This window comes from Salmo salar, chromosome 10 (genome assembly GCF_965601325.2).
Source record: "Salmo salar chromosome 10, fSalSal1, whole genome shotgun sequence".
NCBI lineage: Eukaryota > Metazoa > Chordata > Actinopteri > Salmoniformes > Salmonidae > Salmo > Salmo salar.
The window spans coordinates 63,707,543-63,731,583 of NC_138300.1; the positions used below are offsets into that span (position 1 = coordinate 63,707,543).

The 24,041-nt window shown below is 40.0% G+C and overlaps 1 protein-coding gene across 1 annotated transcript; it reads left to right on the forward strand.

Moving 5' to 3' along the window:
* The first annotated feature begins 8,632 nt into the window (after positions 1-8,632).
* On the forward strand, positions 8,633-23,040 carry LOC100136935 (paired-like homeodomain transcription factor 1beta). The gene is made up of 5 exons (NM_001123701.1): positions 8,633-8,727; positions 9,838-9,891; positions 19,294-19,443; positions 20,494-20,696; positions 22,312-23,040. Exons 2-5 carry the CDS (start codon positions 9,846-9,848, stop codon positions 22,861-22,863), a joined length of 951 nt encoding a protein of 316 aa, NP_001117173.1. The 5' UTR covers positions 8,633-8,727; positions 9,838-9,845; the 3' UTR covers positions 22,864-23,040.
* Positions 23,041-24,041: the final 1,001 nt, after the last annotated feature.

Genomic DNA, 24,041 nt, shown 5'->3' on the forward strand with positions numbered 1-24,041 from the left:
CCAGCCTGCTCACCTTTTCAGGGCTGCTGAAGTGAAATTACTCATGTGCTGGCGGCTCCCCCGCGGCCAGCCGTCCTTCCCAGAGCTGCACGGACCTGTGGCAGTGCAGGCCGCTCACTTTGTCTCCGTGTTTGTCCCCCAAAAACTTCAAAATGTATTTTTGGGAACGGTAATGTTGACATAATAAATATTGGTGTCTCAGAGAATACAAATGACCTATAGGCAGAGGCGAGCCTCGGGCTGGATCTCCCTGGCTGGATGCCTCTGTCTCATTCTCAGATCTCCTGTCAATAGTCCTGAGACACATATCAGACTTCTAGCACAACACCAGAGCCTGACTGCCCTCCTTTAAGCACCTCTGACAGTTCTCAGGGCCTGAGTTGTTTCCCTCCCATGTTCAGAGTGGGTTCAGAGTGGGTGTCAGTCTGTTCACATAGAAAACAACATGATGAGAATCTGCAGAGCTACACAGAGCTACTGGGAACTCATTTTCCCACTGCAGCAGGCTCTGAAAATGGAGAGTTGAAGGAGAGACGGATGGAGGGGAGGAGGAAAGTGGTAGGTAGACTGAGAAATGGAGGAGGGGATGGGGGGCAAGGTAAAGTGAGAGAGAGAGAAAGAGAGGGGAGTGGGGAGTGAGAGACAGTAGTCCCTAGACGCATAGAAACAGGGAATTTGGTGTTGTGTTCAACCAGGGGCCGAATTACAAGCAAAGTGACAGAGCCAAAGATACCACTTCAGTGACAAAGCCAAAGATAGAAAGAGAGAGGGAAAGAGTAGGGGACACTTTCCTCTTTTTAGGTGGAGTGGGGACTGGAGGATGTGTGTGGAGAGGTGGGGTGGGGGGTAGTAGGGATCTAAGTAGGATGGAGCTGGGCAATGCTATCCCAAACACAGTCGAGCACTATAAGCCTCTACCATAAATATCAGAGCCCACAGAGCAGCAGCCAATTCCGGTGCACTGTGTGCCATGCAAGAAGTTACAAACCAGATGTTGGCGCGCGGGTAAATAAAACATATCAAGAGTGTGGTAAAGCCATCAGTCCATCCAGAAGATGAAAAACTACCTCGTTTTTGTGCAACCAATATCAGCATAAATGTCCTGTATCCCGTAGCTGACTAGGAATGAGATGTCCCAGTTCTGTATTCCCCCCATACCAAACTCTGTTGATGAAATAATGGTTTTAATCCTCTGTGGGAGGCCGCCCATATTACAGCATACTGTACTGTTGCTATAAGTGTGCCTGAATACAAAACAGACCTATGACTCCCATTCAGTTTATATTACCATATAGTAGAGATGCTGATGCACATAGTGTATTCAGAGTTGGGGAACATATAGGATATGGGGTGGCAACTTCACAGAGCTGGTGGTGTTACTGTCTGTATATCTGGTAGTTTGCCTCTTAGTTGCATTGGGTTTCTGTTCTGATAAAAACATTGGAAGTCTGATTTGGATCGTAGCAAAGCCAGGGAGACGAAGGAAGTTTGAAAAAAGTGAAAAAGGATGCTTGTCTTTTCTTGAGATGATCTACGTACCAGACCTGTTTGTGTTGCAAATCTCCAAGCCCTGTGTAATCAAAACAACAGTAACTTCAGAGCCCATTGGAAATTGTGACATCGCCGTTTTCAACACACTTCAAGGGACTCCAGTGACTATTAACAGAGCAAACAGGTGAATGACACTCTGCGCTAGCATCATTTTGAAGGGGATATCCATAAAGAAACCCTATGAAGTAAACATTCTTGTCTCTTTCTTTCTTTCTTTCTTTGAGTGACTCTGTTCTGAGTTAGCTTTAGGCCAGCTAACGCCAGCAAAGCTACCCAGTGTCAATCGCACGACCATGATTGATTTTACAGAATCTTGACTATGCACCTCCTCTCTGGTCCTCACATAACGGAAACAAAACTTAGAATTAATGCTATGAGCTGTGATTGGCCTCAATGTTTTGATTATTTGACCCTACGGTGAGAGAACTGTTTGATACAGTACATCAGATCTACACTCTTACAAAAAAGGTGCTAAATAGAACCATATAGCGTTCTTTGGTTTGTCCCCATAGGGCAGGGGGGTCAAACTTCTTCCACGGAGGGCCGAGTGTCTGCAGGTATTTGTTTTTTCCTTTCAATTAAGAACTAGACACCAGGTGAGGGGAGTTCCTTACTACAGTGAACAAAAATATAAACATGTAAAGTGTTGCTCCCATGTTTCATGAGCTGAAATAAAAGATCCCAGAAATGTTCCACACGGACAAAAAGCTTCTCTCAAATGTTTTGCACAAATGTGTTTACATCCCTGTTAGTGAGCATTTGATCCTTTGTCAAGATAATCCATCCACCTGACAGGTGTGGCATATCAATTAGAATATGATTAAACAGCATGATTGTTACACAAGTGCACCTTGTGCTGGGGACAATAAAAGGCCACTGCAATTGCCATGCTGACTGCAGGAATGTCGACCAGAGCTGTTGCGAGATAATTGAATGTTAATTTCTTTACCATAAGCCGCCATCAATGTCGTTTTAGACAATTCTGCAGTATGTCCAACCGGCCTCACAATCACAGACCACGTGTAACCACACCAGTCCAGGACCTCCACATCCGAGAGAGGGGGGCTCAGGAGTATTTCTGTCTGTAATAAAGCCCTTTTGTGGGGAAAAACTCATTCTGATTGGCTGGGCCTGGCTCCCCAGTCAGTGGGCCCACCCATGACTGCACCCCTGCCCAGTCATGTGAAAACCATAGATTAGGGCCTAATGAATTTATTTCTGAGAACCCTCTATGTAGGGTTCTTCATAGAACCCCTTGGTACTGTATATGGGTCTACCTAGAAACCTCTATGAAGGGTTCTGCCTAGAACCCTCTATGAATGGTTCTACCGAGAACTATTTTGTCGTAGGATGATTCTTCCTAGAACTGTCTATGAATGGTTCCACCAGCCTTATTAACCTTTAAAATGTAATTCTTTATGACAAAAATTGCATACATCATAAGGCCTTCCTTTGAAGTTAACCCCAAACACAGTGGTCTGCAAATCACATTATTCTGGCTTGCAAAATTATGTTATTGCTTTTTTTTTTATGACCCGCAACCTGCATTCCAAATGACTGCCAGGGTAGGGAAAGTTGATTCCTGAGACTACCTCAATAATTTAAACTGGAAAAACCATCCCAGTAACGGGTGCAATAAGTCCACCTACTAACAGATTGAATTAGTTTCGAAAAATGTATGTTATTTATCTTTGTGTAGCATAACATTTATCAACCAATCAATGTACATGCAAAAACAAATATTAAAACAAACAAGTATTTAAATCACCCTGCAATAGAGCATGCTGGGAAATATGATATATGGTTCTGTGTAGAACCCTTCTTCCCTTCCAAATAACCTGTATTGCCTTCAAAAGAATCCCTCTTGCCTTCCAAAGAATCGTCAATGAAACCTTTCTCCCAAAAACAGTTACTCGGATGTTAAAGGTTCTATGTAGAACCCTTTACCTTACAAAGAATCCTTCAAAAAAGGGTTTTTCAGATCAAAATAGTTCTTGGTAGAATCCTATTCCTCCACAAAGAACACTTTTGAAACCCTTTTTTCTAAAAGTGTATTAATGCCAGAACCCCAGGCATGACCAGGCATGACCGCAGTCAGGGTAGGGGACCAACTAATTACAAAAACTGAAACTGTAATCAGTTATGTTACCAGCAAAAGAAAATGTAATCACATTACAAATATGTTTCAAAAACGAGATTACTTATTGGATTACTTTTAAATTAAGTAAGGAAGTTTGTGAAAAAAAGATACGTTATGACACCTTTTTCTTTTCTCAATGACATACTGTATATCTGAGCATTGAAAAAGGTGCAAGTTCAAGTTTGTTCCAGTTGAGCAAGTCTGAGCACAAGTCAGAGACCACTATGATGACACACCAAATGTGTTTCATGGATATTTTTTGTCTTCTTCTAATGCCTCTTAAGGTGAAAGTAATCAGATTACTGTACTCCAAAAGTTACGTTACTGATTACAATTTTGGACAGGTAACTAGTAACTGTAACGGATAACATTTAGAAAGTAACCTACCTAACCCTGACAACAGTGCAATATATGTAGACACACACGCGCACACACACGCACACACACGCACACACACACACACACACACACACACACACACACACACACACACACACACACACACACACACACACACACACACACACACACACACACACACACACACACACACACACACACACACACACACACACACACACACACACACACACAGACTATGGGGTGCAGCCTGTTAAGTAGTCTACTTCTGGAGTGTGTATGACTAGCTCTGTTATTGCCAATACCTATATACTTCATGGGGTCACAACCACCACCTGAAGTCAGGCAACAGCAGGGCTGGTACTAGCCACCACACCAAATGGGCTAAATCCTCCATCTATTAACACAGGAGAGGAGATGAATGCACTGGCTCTGTCCCAAATGGAACCCTATTCCCTATATAGTGCACTACTTTTGACCAGGGCCCATAAGGTTCCCATAGGGCTCTGATCAAAAGTAGTGCACTATAAAAGGAATATGGTTCCATTTGGGACACACTGTTTCACCTCCAGAGTAGCACTTACCTCCCAGTCGCTACGTAATTACTGCATTTACTGCTTAATTATAGTTATATGTCACAGGACTCATCATTTTGCAATGCGTGTCTGACAGATTGATAAATATACACACACCATTGTCTGGCAGACCACAGTTGCATACAAACTGCACAGGGTCAAATACTGGATGGGTCATACTTTGTTCATATTTCTACAGGGAAAGTATATCAGAAAGTTTTCTAGGTTCATTTTACAGCTTATTGCCAGGCACTATGAAAATATAATAAGCTAATAATATTAATAATAACAGCTATCATTAGTAGTAGTAGCTCTAGTAGTAGTAGGCTGGTAGTAGTAGTAGTAGTAGTAGTAGTAGTAGTAGTAGTAGTAGTAGCATCACCAATATAGGCTACATGTGCCAGGGCAATCCATCATCCAAAACTAAATATAAAATCAAAGAAACCCTTATCTGATATGTTTTGATATGTTATTGACACATTATCATTATGCAAATCAACGCCAGGCACAGAAATAGGAAGTTGAAGGGTTATGTGCTTTTGGTGACAATGTGGAGTGTAAAGGTAATCACTTGAGTTGTGTGACGCTAAAGTCAAGTGCTGCTACAGACGGCAATTCAAGGTCCCATGGAATTATCTATGGATTACGTCATTGTACAGCACAAGTGTCGGCACATCCATTTTGCACAGAGTAACCCAATGCTCCTAAAAAGCTTAGTCGTTCATGCAGATGTGAGAATAGAGTGAAGAGGTCTACTATTGAGACAGAATTAGAAATGGTTGTGCTGCTCCATTCCTCTTCTATTCTGGAGGGACTCCCCTCGTCCCAAGAGCTCTGGCCTAATCCTCCTGGAAGTGTTCTCACAGAGTGTGCTTTGGTTCATGCATAGCCAGTGGAGTAAAGTACTTATGTAAAAATATGTTAAAGTACTACTTAAGTAGTTTTTGGGGGTATCTGTACTTTACTATAAATATTTTTTCCAACTTTTATTTTTACTTCACTACATTCCTAAACAAAATAATGTACTTTTTACTCCATACATTTTCCCTGACACCCAAAAGTACTCGTTACAATTTCACATGGAAATGGTCCAATTCACACATTTATCAAGAGAACATCCCTGGTCATCCCTACTGCCTCTGATCTGGTGGACTAACTAAACACAAATGCTTCGTTTGTAAATGATGTCTGAGTGTTGGAGTGTGCCGCTGGATATCCTGTAAATTAAAATAAAAACAAGAAAATGGTGCCATCTGGTTTGCTTTATATACGGAATTTGAAATGGTTAATACTTTTACTTTTGATACTTAAGTACATTTTAAACCAAATACTTTTAGACTTTTCCTGAAGTAGTATTTTACTGGGTGACTTTCACTTTTACTTGAATAATTTTCTATTAAGGTATCTTTACTATGACAATTGACTACTTTTTCCACCACTGTGCATAGCTCTTGGCCGAGTTAACAAGGGACTCACACTTCTACCATGCCTTAAATAAGTACAACGTGAGCTGTAGCGGGATTGGAAATATGTTTTTCCTCACAGACCAAAGGCCTACACTCGTAGAAAAAAGGGTTCTAAAAGGGTTCTTTGGCTGTCCCGATAGGAGAACCCTTTTTGGTTCCAGGTAGAACCCGATTCTACAGTCATGGCCAAAAGTTTTGAGAATGACACAAATATTAATTTCCACAAAGTTTGCTGCTTCAGTGTCTTTAGATATTTTTGTCAGATGTTACTGTGGAATAGTGAAGTATAATTATAAGCATTTCATAAATGTCAAAGGCTTTTATTGACAATTACATGAAGTTGATGCAAAGAGTCAATATTTGCAGTGTTGACCCTTCTTTTTCAAGACCTCTGCAATTCGCCCTGGCATGCTGTCAATTAACTTTTGGGCCACATCCTGACTGATGGCAGCCCATTCTTGCATAATCAATGCTTGGAGTTTGTCAGAATTTGTGGGTTTTTGTTTGTCCACCCAGCTCTTGAGGATTGACCACAAGTTCTCAATGGGATTAAGGTCTGGGGAGTTTCCTGGCCATGGACCCAAAATATCGTTGTTTTGTTCCCCGAGCCACTTAGTTATCACTTTGCCTTATGGTAAGGTGCTCCATCATGCTCCATTATCCATCATCCATCATCCATATAGTTTTTTTGCCACCCGTTAGAGTAGATGTCATTCCTGTTCATCTGTTCTGTTGTATTGTCATCAAATGTTAAGGTTGAATGATGACAGTTTTGTAGCTTCAATGAGGCTAACAGTGGTGTAGAGCCTACTGTCTGCAAATACCAAAATTGGAATAGATACCACTTTATTACTGTATGTACCAGCAAAGATAATACTATATTAGAACATGTAATATGCATAAATATTCAATCAACATTTTACTTTGCAGTATACAAACATAACATGATGAACAGGAATGACATTTATGCTAATTGGTGGCCAGAAATAACTATCTGAAGCAACGCCTCCAATTTGATAGGCTGCCAACGCTACAATATATTATTAAAAAGGTTAAAAATGGAACCCCTCCCATCACAAAAAGGTTCCGGTTTGAATCTTTAGACAGGGCTTCCTCACCCCAACTAAGCCATGGTACACATGTAACAAGGTCTATTAGCCCATATACTCGATAGTAAAATGACTCAAACGGTTTTTTTCCGATATTCTTTTGATTTTGATTATTAAAGATTAGTCCAATTAGCCTATACATACAACCAGTATAATGATTCATTAATTAGGCCTGTGTTAATATTTATTTCAAATTCAAAACATGTTTTTTTGCTCTTTATGCCAAATAAATAAACTAGTTAATTCATTTCATTGGGCTACATTTAATATGTTCTTTTAAATAGCTTGAAAATGTATAATAGCAAACATTTCATAAAGAACGTGAATATGTGTATAGCTTATAAGGCTAGACAGCAGGCTGCTTCGTAATCACTTCATTAAAGGCTATTAACGAGGCAAGTCAGTTAAGAACAAATTATTATTTACAATGACGCGTACCGCGGACGACGCAAGGCCAATTGTGCACCGCCCTATGTGACACAGCCTGGATTTGAACTTGGACTGTAGTGAAACCTCTTGCATTGAGATGCTGTGCCTTAGACCGCTGCGCCACTCGGGAGCTCAAATTCTATTCTAGCATTAATGCTGAGCAAATGTTTATTTTCTGCTATACTGATGAGAATATAGGCTACCTAAAGCAATGTTGATGGTAAATTCACATAGGCATACAAATACCAGTGGCTCATTCATAAAAACAAAAATGTATTTAAAAGGGAAATAATGAGCTGCATGCATTATGACATTTTGCAGTGTGAACAAGTCGAATCAAATTAAAAACGTATTTAATGGCTGTGTACCTTATTAGTATGTACCTTAACGTTTGCAACTGGTTTGAAAAGGAGGGTCAATGTTTTGTAATAAAATGTTTAAATAGTTGCAACTGATAAATTAGTGCATCTGCTGCAAGCATAATTCATTTTCAGTGAGAATTGTTATTTAATGTGCAATTCTAAAGGAACTATAGCTACCCGAACCGAGCGAAATAGGAGAAAAAAAACAAATAGCCCTAAAACAATAAATATATTTTTTTACACCATATTATCTTTCCAAAATGCATTTTAAGTGCTTGCATATGTTATATTGTTAGTATTTTGTTCAAAATGTAGAGTAGGCTAGATAGCCTATACAAAACAAACCCTATTTTCCCCATGTCGAGGAAGGCTATTGGCTATAAGCCATATCTTCTTCACCAGAAATACATAAAAATTCAAACGAATTCACTAAACATATTGATATTCAAAACCATTTGTTTAGGGTTTTCTCCGCCTTTAAAAAGATCAGCTGCTTGTACATCTCCTCACCGTAGGCTATATGCGCATTACTGTATCGAGTTGCTGTCGTGTGGTTCGCCGCCGTGACGTCACCGGGACAGGAGAAAGGTCTCCAGAAGAAAACACGAAGCGACGCAGAGAAGCTATCAAAGCGCGTACTTGGACACAGCACATGCCCGCACTTAAGTGGATCTATTTCACACCTGCATGGGGACATAGTAAAGATTTGTTTATTTATTTTCTTGGAATTAACTGGTGAGTAGGCTATTCGAGTTGTGCGGAAAATATATGCCTTGGTATGTATTAATTTCTATGTTTTATTTAATCTGGCAAGTCAGTTAAATCGATACAGTGCCTTAGAACGCTGCGCCACTTGGTCCCCCAAAATTATAAGACAGTGACTCGGATTGCAAGCTCTTATTGTGTCCAAGTGTACAAGGCCTCTCCAGTCTATGTCAAGTGGAGGATACATAGGATTCGAGCCAGTGGAGGCTTTTGAGGGAAGGACGGCTCATAATAACAACTGAAACGGAGCAGATGAAATGGCATCAAACACATGGAAACCATATGTTTGAAGTATTTAATACCATTCCACCGACTCCGCTGCAGCTATTACCATGAGCCGTCCTCCCCAATTAAGGTTCCACCAACCACCTGTGTTTTGAGTATTACGCATGGGCATGCATTGACTTTTGTAGGAGAAGATTACAAACCTTGTCAGGGAATATAGGTGGGGTGTTAGAGTATTGCGATAAAACGTTGAATTGAATAATGTTTTTATGAATGAGTACATGGATGACAATAGGCTCCGACTAGAAGACGTTTGAGAAATAACAATATTACGTGAGAGGTGAGTTGTCAGAAGAAATACAACCTCATATCATAAGAAGATGTAATAAAAAATACCTCTTAATGAGTGAATGCACTCCTATTATGTTACTAATCTGACAGTGTGCGTGTGCGTGTGTGTGTGTGAGAAGATAAAAGACGTTATGTGTTTACATCACGTTAAAGATCAACTTTTGCAACGGTATCTCTGACTCTTTTAAAACTAAAGGTCAGCATAATTCCAATGAATGAATAAGTGTAGCCAAAGACTCAGCCAAAAAGGACTCTATTATTATGAATAAGTGTAGCCAAAGACTCAGCCAAGACTCTATTATTGAGCGTTTTTCGTCGTTATATTTTCATTTCTACTAAGCAAAAGGAAACGTGCGTAAACGCTGTTCAGTGGAGCCAATGCTATAGGCCAATATTATCCCTGATTAAAGTGGATTTGTCGATAGGCTATAGACAAGAAGGTTACAATGACGACCCTGTATAAATAATATGATGGTGAATGTACATTGTTATTTTGTTTTTCAGGCATCTAAATGGAACTTGTTTTGTCGAAGAATGTAACCCCTTGCGGAAATACAGGTATTACTTCATGCTTGACCGTTACATCTTTTAGACTTTGGTAACATTTTACTGGTCAAACATGGTTTATTATGCATTCATAAAGCCTGGGCAAATACTATAATATATGCTACCACAACGCATTGTCAGTTAACAAGCAGCTTATAAACGAACATGGTGTTGAGAATATTTTTTTTTTATGCACCATTGACAGCCTATGAATGCATAATAGAGCCTTCATCATACCCATAGGCGAGTATTCTCGGGTTATATGCATTTTGCATCTGGAATTCTTCGAGGTTCATGCTTCGTTATGAGGGATTTGTTACATGACAGACATATTTTGTCTGCATGCTACCTTACTGCGGCAAAAGGGGCTACTTCAGTTGTTTGACTAGGCTACATCCATTCAATGATACAATAAGTAGTTGATTGCGTAAATGTAAATTACACTGTTAATTAAATAGCAGAGGCAACGGTGGCCTTTTAGATAGGATATCGGACTTATGCGCAAACATTAGCAAAGATACCCGTTCAGTTTATTCTTGTGGTTTGGATAGCCTACAGATTTCTGGTAGGTATTTGCCAATAATATATTAAATAAATCAGGTCTGGACTATTCGTTAAAACCGTTTGCTTGCATAGACTTTTATTCTGCCTAATTACGCAGTATCACATAAATAAATGTGGACGGAAATCATTGATGGATCATAGATCTCTATAAGTTATTGTCGTGCTTTCGCATGTTTTCCCATGTCTGAACAGTCCATTTAAGTCATAGACATACGCAGTGGGGACCAGTAATTCAGGGCAGCCTGTTTTGAGCCCCACATTTTAAGCTTAAAACAAATTATATACATATAAATATACATATATAATTTGTGGAGTGGTTGAACAACGGGTTTTAATGACTCGTTGAAGTCGGATGCTTACATACAGTTAGGTTGGAGTCATTAAAACTCGTTTAAACCACTCCACAAATTTCTTGTTAACAAACTATAGTTTTGGCAAGTCAGTTAGGACATCTACTTTGTGCAAGACACAAGTAATTTTTTCAACAATTGTTTACAGACAGATTATTTCACTTATAATTCACTGCATCACAAATCCTGGGGGTCAGAAGTTTACATACACTAAGTTGACTGTGCCTTCAAACAGCTTGGGAAATTCCAGAAAATGATGTCATGGCTTTAGAAGCTTCTGATAGGCTAATTGACATAATTTGAGTCAGTTGGAGGTGTGCCTGTGGATGTATTTCAAGGCCTACCTTCAAACTCAGTGTCTCTATGCCTGACATCATGGGAAAATCAAAAGAAATCAGCCAAGACCCCAGAAAAAAAAACTGTTGACCTCCACAAGTCTGGTTCATCCTTGGCAGCAATTTCCAAACACCTGAAGGTACCATGTTCATCTGTACAAACAATAGTACGCAAGTATAAACACCAAGGGACCACACAGCCATCATACCACTCAGGAAGGAGCCGCGTTCTGTCTCCTAGAGATAGATTTACATTTTAGTCATTTAGTAGACACTCTTATCCAGAGCGACTTACAGTAGTGAATGCATACATTTCATACATTTTTCCCGTACTGGTCCCCCATGGGAATAGAACCCACAACCCTGGCGTTGCAAACACCATGCAAACACCATGCTCTACCAACTGAGCCACACAGGACCATACCTTGGTGTGAAAAGTGCAAATCAATCCCAGAACAACAGCAAAGGAACTTGTGAAGACGCTGGAGGAAACAGGTACAAACCTATCTGTATCCACAGTAAAACGAGTCCTATATCGACATAACCTGAAAGGCCGCTCAGCAAGGAAGCCACTGCTCCAAAACCGTCATTAAAAAGCCAGACTACACGTTGCAACTGCACATGGGGACGAAAATCGTACTTTTTGGAGAAAATAGAACTGTTTGGCCATAATGACCATCGTTATGTTTGGAGGAAAAAGGAGGAGCTTGCAAGCTAAAGAACACCATCCCAACTGTGAAGCACGGGGTGGCAGCATTATGTTGTGTGGGTGCTTTCCTGCAGGAGGGACTGGTGCACTTCACAAAATAGATGGCATCAGAGGAAGGAAAATGATGTGGATATATTGAAGCAACATCTCAAGACATCAGTCAGGAAGTTAAAGCTTGGTCGCAAATGGGTCTTCCAAATGGACAATGACCCCAAGCACACTTCCAAAGTTGTGGCAAAATGGCTTAAGGACAACAAAGTCAAGGTATTGGATTGGCCATCACAAAGCCCTGACCTCAATTCTATAGGAAATTTGTGGGCAGAACTGAAAAAGCATGTGCGAGCAATGAGGCCTACAAACCTGACTCAGTTACATCAGCTCTGTCAGGAGGAATGGGCCAAAATGCACCCAACTTATTGTGGGAAGCTTGTGGAAGGCTACCCGAAATGTTTGACCAAAGTCTAACAATTTAAAGGCAATGCTACCAAATACTAAATGAGTGCATGTAAACCTCTGACCCACTGGGAATATGATGAAAGAAATAAAAGCTGAAATAAATCATTTTCTCTACTATTATTATGACATTTCACATTCTTAAAATTAAGTGGTGATCCTAATTGACCTAAAACAGGGAATTTTTACTAGGATTAAATGTCAGGAATTGTGAAAAACTGAGTTTAATATGTTTGGCTAAGGTATATGTAAACTTCCGACTTCAACTGTATATATTGCATATATATTTCTTGGGGGTGCTTGCCTGTTTTGCATGTTATTTTGGCATTAATACGTGTCACATATCAGTTTGCAAACATTGTAAAAAAATGTATAATAATAATTGAGTTATTAAAGCTGCATACAAACATTGTCTCTTTTTTTGCTTTCTGCTCCAAAATGCAGGTGTTTCAGCCTAACTCAGTGCTTTCTGTGGTGGTGGGGCAGCCAGTGTTGGGGTTGTTAATGTTCTCTAGTTGTGCCATGATTGGCTCAGTGTTCTGTCACTCATGGGGACACTATGTCACTGCCAAGTCTGAGGGTAGAGCTAGAAAATATAAGGCCCTTGGGTGCTGCCATAGAGTTACATTAGAAGTGCCCATCCAAGAAGGCTCAAGGTCATTGGCCACAGGTAAAATGACGCCAAATCACATTATATCTACAGTAGCTTTGATTAGACTGATATCATAATTTCAAGTCGACATTCAACTGGCAAATCCTTTTTAATCGTTGTCATATGAATAGAAATAATGAAGAGAAATTATAGATAAAACATATCGGCGCTAATCGGCCAATGGACATAAACATTACACAACAAGTTGGAAATCGCAAATTCAACAATGAGTGTTTTGGAAGTAATCAGTTGCTAACTGCAAGCATTGCAAAGCAATCACTAGCCATATATTCAGAGGAGTGCATGTGTGGTCCCAAATCTGCAATTAATGGTCTCTTTTCCAAGCTTAGAATGATAAACATTCAACATTGGCCATGCTGTCAATGAAGCATGATTTGTGCCACGCTCAAAACAACTGTTAACTTGGAACTGGGAAATCTGACTTCAGTGACTTCAGGACAACTAGGAGCTTGAAAAAAAACTAGCTCTGACTGGGAAAATACATTTTGAACGGTCATCCAACTTGGCATTGTAAATCTGGATCTCTGGCCTCTATTTTAGAGCTATGACCTGAAGATCACTGATGTCCTCATGATTCGACCTTGTTTTTTTCGAGTTCCCAGTTGTCTTGAAAGCACCATAAATCCAGAGAATGACAGTCTTTGAGGACAAAGTTTGATGACAAAATTTTCCCAAATTGAGCAGAGCACAAGAATTTGAGTCCAAAAATGTATTGCATGCTGCTGCGTAAATGATGTGATATGCCAGGGAGATATGTATACTGTAGCTAAGAAAGTAATACTAAGTGTATGTTGTGTAGTAAGCTGTTAGTAACCCATGTGCCTAATGTGTCATGTGTCTGTCCTAGCTCGCTCATTAATTTCTTAATCGAAATTACATATTGCCTCTTATCCACTTTTGTCCCCTTATAGTTTGTACATCTCAAATGTCAATAGAAACCACATGTGTTTAAGCAAGTCAGCCATATCAGGTATTTTTTTTTAAGGCAGTAAATGAGGCTGAATGAACTGTTTCGCTGCCAGACAAGGCTCCGCTGATAGCCAGGTGTAGCAGTGGTAAGGTGTTGGGACTGCTGTTGGGAAATCTTTATGTAGGCCCTAACAGTTTGCGGGCACCGTTTGTCACCGTTATAGTGCAATGAATGTATTGTTTAGTGTTTTGTTGTGGCTTTGCTGGCATGCATCCCACTTTCTTTCTTTTTTTGCCCCACCAAGATTTACATGCTAAAATCGCCACTCGGCATACGTAAAATATTGATGAGGACGTAACATAACTTTTTACTTGCATGGCCTATAGGCTATTGAAGAGAACACGAGGCAAGAGTGATTTAACGTCTATGACTCTAAAGCAGACTGAAGCAATATGGTACAAAGTAATAGCCATTAATTCATGAGTGGGATGATGGAGACATTTTGAATGAAACATTTGTTCAAATGTCAGGGTGGATATCGGGAATGGGTCACACGTCCTTGGACCAAGTATCCACTCAAGATTGCGGAGATGTGATGATCGCTAAGTCAATAATGTCATTAAGTCCATAGCCTTTTCCAGTTACGCACGGTGTCCGATTATATTCGAGACCCAGTGTTTTCGTTGCCCCTTCAGTGTTTTTTTTGTTGTTGACTAAGACAAAAAGGACACGATAAAAATACTTTTTGGTTTGGTTTGTGATCGTTGAGTTTATTTTCAGTCCTCCGAAAAAAGATTACTGTTTATATTGCTACTGCCTTTAACCTGTCTTGGTGGATGAAAAGGGTTTTGTAAACCATCCCTTCCGCAAGTGGCAAGTACCATATATTTGAAAACGCATTATCAGACGAGCCAACAATACGCGCATGAAGGCCAATAAGAACGTTCAGCACCAATGTATTTGCAAAAATATCAACAGATTAGGCCAATGATATAGATTGTCAATACGATAACACTAACAGTCCTGCCTCTAACATAGGCTAGGAGCCAAAGCCCAAAAGGATGCTGACTACATCTCTGTTGGTAGTTATTTATGATGGGCATCTCTACACACACACACACACAGGCAAACATTCATTTGATTGTGCATAACCTTTATTTAACTAGGCAAGTCAGTTAAGAACAAGTTCTTATTTTCAATAACGGCCTAGGAACAATGGGTTAACTGCCTTGTGCAACCTTTCGGTTACTAGTCCAACGCTGTAGCCACTAGGCTACCTGCCACCCCTCTCTTCAAATCGCTTCACCGCGAGTCCCCCTACTGTGGCTTTTCAGGCGTCCTCGAACATGTTCGATTTCACGGCAACTCACATTTGACTTGTTTTTAACGGTTTGAGATTGGTTTCTGAATAGTTTAGACATCTTAATTCGCCGAGATGTTTGTGTGGAATGGATGTTCCTCTTGATTTTATGTTGCTGGCTCAGTTCTTCCCTTTACCAGTGTGAATACTTACCATTAACATTTCAATCAATTTGACAGTTGAAAGGCAATAGCTACATGAATTGAAAAATGTTTTGTTTCTAGATTATGTGAAATTTAACTTCAATTGACCCCAATTCACAGCCTTGAGAGTGGACGCCACAATAAGGCAAATGCCTTATACTTCGTTGATTTATATGATTCCGTTTTTTTTTATTGATAAGATATGCGCGTAGAGCTACTTTCGGATGAAAACATGGCGTGCATTCAATGCTCAATAAAACTCACTTTCCAAAGAGGTTCAATAGCCTAAATAAAAACAATATTGCATTAAGCATGGCGAGGAACCTGAACAAATGAATGAAAAAGTACGTGATTGTTGAAAGGTTGCACAATTGCCTTTTGAAAGACCCTTAAAGGACTCTTTCCAGTTCGACAGGGTCTCATGCCAAAAGTAAATGTCATTAAATGAATCGGAACGTCAAAGGTTCAGGCTGCTGCCCAGTCACTATGGAAGGGGAACGGAAGGGTCATGGCTAGAAGGGATCCAGTTTTTGCCAAATTTACGTCAGATTTGAATTTTAGTAGCTGGTTATGAGAACTTACTCAGCTGGTTAGGATAATTAACGTAGCAGGTTAGGATAATTGGGTTAAGGTTAGGAAAGGGTTTTGGGTTAAGGTTAGCAACATAAAATGCAAAAATAATAACTTTTGACGTTAATTTGACAAAAGCTGGACATTTTCTAGCCATGACCCTATGGGTGGGGGAAGCTCTAGTCTAGAACGCACATTCTATTTTGCTTAGGAGGATATTAAAACTCTCTCCATGGTTAAAGTAGTCAAAAGTAGATGTCATTGTTGTAAAACACCGTGAGCGTGCTTCATTTACTATCATTCTAAATTGTAATACTGAATTCTTTTGCCATGTTTATTGTATATTACGCCAATTTCCCCAATGTGGACAGTTTGTGTTATTACATTACACACGCTCGCAATTTACATTTACATTTTACATTTTAGTCATTTAGCAGACGCTCTTATCCAGAGCGACTTACAAATTGGTGCATTCACCTATAATATCCAGTGGAACAACCACTTTACAATAGTGCATCTAAATCTTTTAAGGGGGGGTTAGAAGGATTACTTTATCCTATCCCAGGTATTCCTTGAAGAGGTGGGGTTTCAGGTGTCTCCGGAAGGTGGTGATTGACTCCGCTGTCCACAAACAATTGAGTGGAATTTCACATCCTTTTTGCTTCCGATTGGTGATGTTAATAACACGTTTACAGTCATCACGAATAGATTACATCAATTATTCATTGCTTTAAGCAGATGAATAATTGAATAATAATAATCATTTTAATGAACTATATTTGGTTTGGGACCGTTGATTGTGTTAAACATGCCTCTCCATTGCAGGATTTTGAACGCCTTTATAATGTTTAAACTAAATGGCACAGAACATTCGGGGAGCTCTTTTTATAACCGTTGATGGCAGCACACCAATAGGCCTACACTGGTTGGAGAGTCAAACTATCACTTAAATAACAGCCAAACCTTGTCAGTGTTGACATCCTATGCCGGGCCGTGATTCGTTGAAGTTAAAGCAACTGATTTGTTTCTGTCTCGTTTCGGCAGCCTCCTCGTATCTCCATCTGACATGACTTCAACAAATTCTCTTCTAACCAGTCATGTAAAAAGTATTCTCAGATTCCATGTGGCATTTGAATAGTGTTAGTTTATACAGCGCATACAGCCCAAACGTTGCCACCTGTTCAATTTATTTCAAGATGATATCGATGGAAGTGACTAACAAAAATTAAAGTGTACTCACTGCGTTGGTGACCCATTTGAATCAAAATGCAACAATTCAAAAAGTAGCTAGATATCTTTCCACGTTGTCCTCTAACCTCTAATGTGCACATTATTCCTCTATTCAGTGTGGTTTTTGAGCTGTGTTCGTTTGTTTTAACAGGACGTGTAACCTCCTCTCCTCCCTCTCGGGCAATTGATTTCAAGGTGATAATCAATATATGTGTGATTGACAAAAACAGTGTTGCGTTTCTTTTTATGTTGGGGAAACTCGTTACAAAATGAACTGTCTCCTGCAGGTTGTCCTTGAACCAGTAATGTAAAAATGCCTGTATCTCCAGTGTCCATGTGGTTTTTGACTTTTGGAATTTCAACCGTGCATTGGCGTACAACCTGATTTCCCCCCTAATCGATATGAGTGATTTATTGCCAATTGTGAAAACAACAGGGTTTTTGGTGCGTGTGCAGTTTATACGGTGCTCATTTAAAAAAAAAAAATACACGTGAAAACTGTGTTTTGAAATTGGACTATTTATCAAAATGTATCGTCAACAGGAATCAGCGACAGCCTGATCCTCATTTTCAACCTACATTTCAGGAATATGCCTATAAATTGATATTTCAATAGAATTGTACTTAATCAGGTAAAAACTGCAGAATAATTCCAAAAACGTGCTGTGATTTATTTATTTTGAAGCCTACAAACATCTAAAACGCTTAGCACTTGCGCTTGCAACAAGGCGTGGAGATCGTGCGCAATAGAAGCTGCCTAAAACAAAATACCTGGCCAATGTAATTGTAATACTGCATGTTATTGGGACCATAAAATCATCCAAAACCAAATAATATTTGCAGATAAGTTTCAAGGATTTTGACACTGCGCGCCTTGTCTTCATTCTTTTTCATTCACATGGTTATCAACTTAAAACGAGTTTGCATTGTGTTTGCATATTGTTTTTATTGTTTAAGTGATTGATAATGGTGTTGACTCCCTAGCATGGTTTACTATTTTCCATTTATTTTAACGCTACAGTGTGTGACAGACATTTCACTTAAATTACGGGAAAATATGCTACTGTCAATAGGTCTAGAATATAATATAGAGCCTTTCTCCTTAAAAACAAAACAAGGCCAACATAGAGGTCGAAATGTAATATTTGAATATATGTAAATGAATCACAGAAAATCTATTTCTGTGAATTTAATTCAAGATTGGATTCAAGTGGCTGGGCTCGTTATGTGTCATGTGACGTTTCATCTCAGTCCATCTCTGACCAAGCAGCAGGCGCCACTGATTTCACACACACACACGCACGCGCACACACACACACACACACACACACACACACACACACACACACACACACACACACACACACACACACACACACACACACACCACTTCGTTCTTTTGACACAAGGTCTGCCTCACCTTCTTTTTTTAGGTGATTGTTTAGAAGGCCTGAAAATATACCTCATCAAATCGTCCCGACACATGAACTGATAGACTATTAGGGCTACGGCAGATTTTGCAGCAGTGTCATTGTTTCATATACATAGGCTACTAAATTATAAATTAGGTAGCCTACTTTCCATATATGTTTGGCCTTGAAAATAACAGGGCAGGCCTATATGCAAATGTTTATTGAGCTCAGTTCATATACGAGATATACATTGCGTGTGCATGTGTAGGCTCTAAGTTAACTAAGGGCACCCAGCTGCAGGGCCGTTCCATTGCGCTGAAGCATATTTCAAACATGCCTGAATAAAGGGCCCATTTTCTTCAAATTTTTCTAAGGCAACGCAACTTGCGGTTGCCTCATGCGCTCCGCTGGGATACCCCCCCCAACCCCCGCCCCAATACCCCCCCCCCCCCCCCCCCGCCCCCTTGACCCCCTCACACCGGGCATATCCCCACCAGCGGAATCTGAAAGCATTAGGCTGTCAGTGCTGCGAGGAAAATAGTCTGTTTATCTGGAGAACAAATTCATGAAAATCATTTTTTTAAATTCTTGCAATGGCAAGTGTTTGGCTACAGATGGAAATCTAAACACTCTTGTTGACGTTTGAGAAAGCTCGTATATAGAGGATTTAATACTTATTTTTAATACGGCACCATTATTTTCAAGGTGGAATGAATTTGGACAGAATCGCAGAGACCGTAAGACCCCCACCGACGCGCGACATGGCCTCTACGTTTCATTTGCCGAGAACTGCAAACAACACTCGAGAAACGTTGGAGAACTCAAGCAGCGAGTCATCAGATACTGAAATAACAGGTACATTATTAACGGTGTAATGACATTGCATTACATACTGTCATTATTGCTAGGTAGGTTATACAACAGGCGTTTTGTTGTGTTAAACATTAAAGGCTAAAAAGCTACGTATGTGTGTAATGTATTTTACATATTAAGAGAAACTCATACGTAGCTTACAACTTTGTCCAAAGCATTGAGCAATAACAAATATATTCGAAACACAAAGCACCTTCTGTGAATGAAATAAATAACTTGCAATTGTCGTGTTTTAGTAGGCCTAACAATAAGCTTACAGTTTGAATATTTTCTGCACATTTAAACAAATGACATGCAGGAGTTATAATAATTGTTTGAAGTTATATTTTGTGCTCCTGCGGAATATTTGGTATTTTATATTCCACTCCTCCTCATCAGTTATATGATATCAATATATAGACCTAATACTAAAGAGATAATAAGACGTACGCTTAAGAAGAATATGGCTAGCCAATACATTCAGCAGCTTCAATATGGCTAGTTTGTTTTAAACTGATCTTTCTTAAAAATAAATATTGCCCTTCTTTACGTCTAGCTTTTTTAAAGGTATGAAATGTAGGCGTTCTTGTAAAGACACGCATGGACAAGATAATGGACTCTAGATAAGACTGGACAAACGTTGCAACAAAAGCAACGTTCTAAGTTTATGCCGATTAATTTCTAACAGAGCGTCTAAAATAATCAATATTGAACCCGGAGCAAATCTGTTAATGTTTGACGACCGTGATAGCCTGCTGGTAGTCTTTGTAGGCCTTACAGACTTTTGAAAGTTGACATTTACTTTAGTGATTTACGGACACTTCAAACAATGTTAGAATCACCCTGCCAGGTATATTATGCTTTTCTGCAGCAGAAGTAAACCATTTGTTAAAAATTGCACATGCGTTTCGTACATACTGTTTCTAGACTCATGAGCTGAGATTGTACAGAAAACATTTGGGTGAGTGGTACCCCTCTGTGTAAAATCAAAGTAGTCTGACTCAGTATAAGCCACAGTAAAATAACAAGAATGTATATGTTTGTTTTTCACAGAAAAGGAGAGGAGTGTGGAACACAGAAGTGACGATGGAAACGCAGATGACCCCAAAAAGAAGAAAGCGAGGCGGCAGAGGACTCATTTCACCAGCCAGCAGCTGCAAGAGCTCGAGGCCACCTTTCAGCGGAACCGCTACCCCGACATGAGCACGAGAGAGGAAATAGCTGTGTGGACCAACCTCACCGAGGCCAGAGTCAGGGTAAGTGAGTCGAGATGCGTTTTAGCCCGTGCTTAAAACATGTGTATATACAAAGGGAAACCATAAAGACGTGAATTAATGAAAGTAAAAATCTTTCCATTTAAACCTGTTCTGGGTTTATTGCTTGACTTCAGGCCAACACTGGAATACCACTTGGATGATATCGTTGCAATAATTAACACACTTTATGAGGTAGATTTTACGCTATAATTTCCCTCCATCTTTTTTTTGTGTTTGTGTGTGTGTGTGGGGGGGGGGGGGGGGGGGGGGGGGTGATAGATACAACTGTATCTATCAACTTTTGATGACATTGTATCAACTATGTTCTTATATATACTTACAGTATCTGCGCCAATTCATTTTGAATATTTATTTCGGCAACAGTTAATTTGACATAGGTCTTATTATTGCTATAATGTGTATTGTTCACTACACGTCCACTGTAACGTGTTCCTCTAGAAACGTTTTACAGCAGAAATGTTTAGTGTAGTGCAATGAGTAATAGCATATTACCATGCATACACATGTTCTTGCGAGTAATTGCACATTAGGCCCATGGAAAACCCTTTTCGAAAAATTCAACCCAAACCACCTAAACAAATCGGGTTTTTTAATTACAATATAGGCAAGAAACAAGATAAGCTTGAGTTTTTTTGTGTGTCCTGGGCCTAAAATTAACGTATGTCCTATGTGTAAACGTACCAGTACATTTAAGCCTACATATCAAAACAACATTGCACTAGTTAGTTGGCAAGAAGTCGACAAATGAGGCCAATAAGCGCCCAATATCATTTTAATTGTAATTTTTTGATTGCGAATATATTATGATTATCCATACATCTATAGAATACTTCCAACATTTCGAAGAGAATCACAAACTCTTATTGACGCCCAAGCAGTAGGACATCATAACATTTACCTTATATTATCCAACAGAAGTGAATTACACACTCTCTTAAAATAGACGCACAAGAGTAACACCTTTTTTTCCTGAAACAGCTGTTTTGCAAGGGGCCGTGCAAACACTTAACGGTTATTGATAATACAACTATTGATAATAATGATTGTATGATCATTCGATCAGTAGCCTGCTAGGTTAGGCTTACATTTTGATGAATTTGATTGTGCATAGTGCCTATGCAGACGTGAGAGCGGCGAGATATAGGCCACAGCAAAACACAATGATGAGGAGGCTTTTCTAGCTAAATATAACCCACCACTGTGCAGCTCTAAGCTTATGGTGTCACATCGTTCATGTCTTTGTGGACAATTTATCTTTAGCCTACAACCGTGTTCCCCGGAAGACTATACATAGCCCCACTTCCAATTATATACCCTAAGACTCCTGATTTGTTTCCATTATAAAGTACAAACGAAGTGTTCTTCTAATAAAAACATTAGAGAGCCAATTTTGTGAAGTTGTGGCAAAACTATATTCTAGGTTTTTTAATCATTCATAAGCTAGGCTGTATGTTTTCTAGTTGACTGTTATGGATTTATTATAAATGTTACAAATAATAACATAATAACACAACTATTGTTATTATTATGACATTATATTACTGTTATAGATCGCATGTTGAATAAATGTTTTATTTTTGTCTTTGATCTTTAGGTGTGGTTCAAAAATCGCAGGGCCAAATGGAGGAAGCGTGAACGCAACCAGCAAATGGACCTGTGCAAGAGCAGCTACCTGCCCCAGTTCAGTGGCCTCATGCAGCCCTACGACGACATGTATCCCGCCTACACCTACAACAACTGGACCAACAAAGGACTGACCCCGGCTAATCTTTCCACAAAGAACTTCACTTTTTTCAACTCAATGAGCCCACTCACATCCCAGTCAATGTTCTCAGCTCCTAACTCCATCTCCTCTATGACTATGGCCGGAGGTATGGGGGGCCACTCGGCTGTACCGGGGATGCCGACTGCGGGCCTGAACAACATCAGCAATTTTAACGGCATCGGCACCGCTACAATCAACTCAGCCATGTCCTCGTCGTCCTGTCCGTACGGGCCTCCCGGTTCCCCTTACAGCGTATACAGAGACACATGTAACTCTAGCCTTGCGACCCTGAGACTGAAATCGAAACAGCACCCAACCTTTGGATACAGCGGGTTGCAAAGTCCCGGGTCTAGCCTTAATGCCTGTCAATACAACAGCTGACGTATCAGCCGTGATAGAAAGTAATTTTGCGGACAGCTCTAAGCCTAGTAGCCTAGCCTACCTGCGAATGGAGCGAAAGACAACTTAACTGGATTAGTTGCAATCATTTATTTTTCAAATGAATTATGCGGGTTGTAGCCTATGTGTTTACCAATTAACTTGTAGGCTACAACAATTTAAATGTCCATGTTTTTTGGATTTAAAAGTGATGATGAAGACGTGTTTAATTGCAACATTGTACATTAGCCTACATAAGAAACAGACAAAGGAACTCCTATGCATGTTCGCTTACTTGCTTTGAGGGCTCAAACCCATTTGAACGTGACTTGTATTGGTCTAGGCCAGCGTTTCCCAAACTCGGTCCTGGGGACCCCAAGGAGTGCACGTTTTGTTTTTTTGCCCTAGCACTACACAGCTGATTCAAATATTCAACCAAAACCCACTTGGGGTCCTGAGGACCGAGTTTGGTAAACGCTGGCCTAGGCCCTGTACTCTTGGTCTTGGATTAGAAACAGTTTGGTAAACGCTGGCCTAGGCCCTGTACTCTTGGTCTTGGATTAGAAACAGTTTGGTAAATGCTGGCCTAGGCCCTGTACTCTTGGTCTTGGATTAGAAACAGTTTGGTAAATGCTGGCCTAGGCCCTGTACTCTTGGTCTTGGATTAGAAACAGTTTGGTAAACCCTGGCCTAGGCTCTGTACTCTTGGTCTTGGATTAGAAACAGTTTGGTAAACCCTGGCCTAGGCCCTGTACTCTTGGTCTTGGATTAGAAACAGTTTGGTAAACGCTGGCCTAGGCCCTATACTCTTGGTCTTGGATTAAAAACAGTTTGCTAAATGCTGGCCTTGGCCCTGTACTCTTGGTCTTGGATTAGAAACAGTTTGCTAAACGCTGGCCTAGGCCCTGTACTCTTGGTCTTGGATTAAAAACAGTTTGCTAAATGCTGGCCTAGGCCCTGTCCTCTTGGTCTTGGATTAGAAACAAAAATGTGCAACACATATAACTAGACATATCCGGACTCTGTAGAATACATTTTTTATTGTACATAGCTTAGACTTTTATGTTGCTCATGTGCTTTACCGTTTATGCAGGGGGTGCCACTGGCCCACCCAATTGTGTCCTGTTTCTGTAGCGTGACTTTACTTTTAAATGCTCTGTCTTGAGTATTTTCGTTTTATT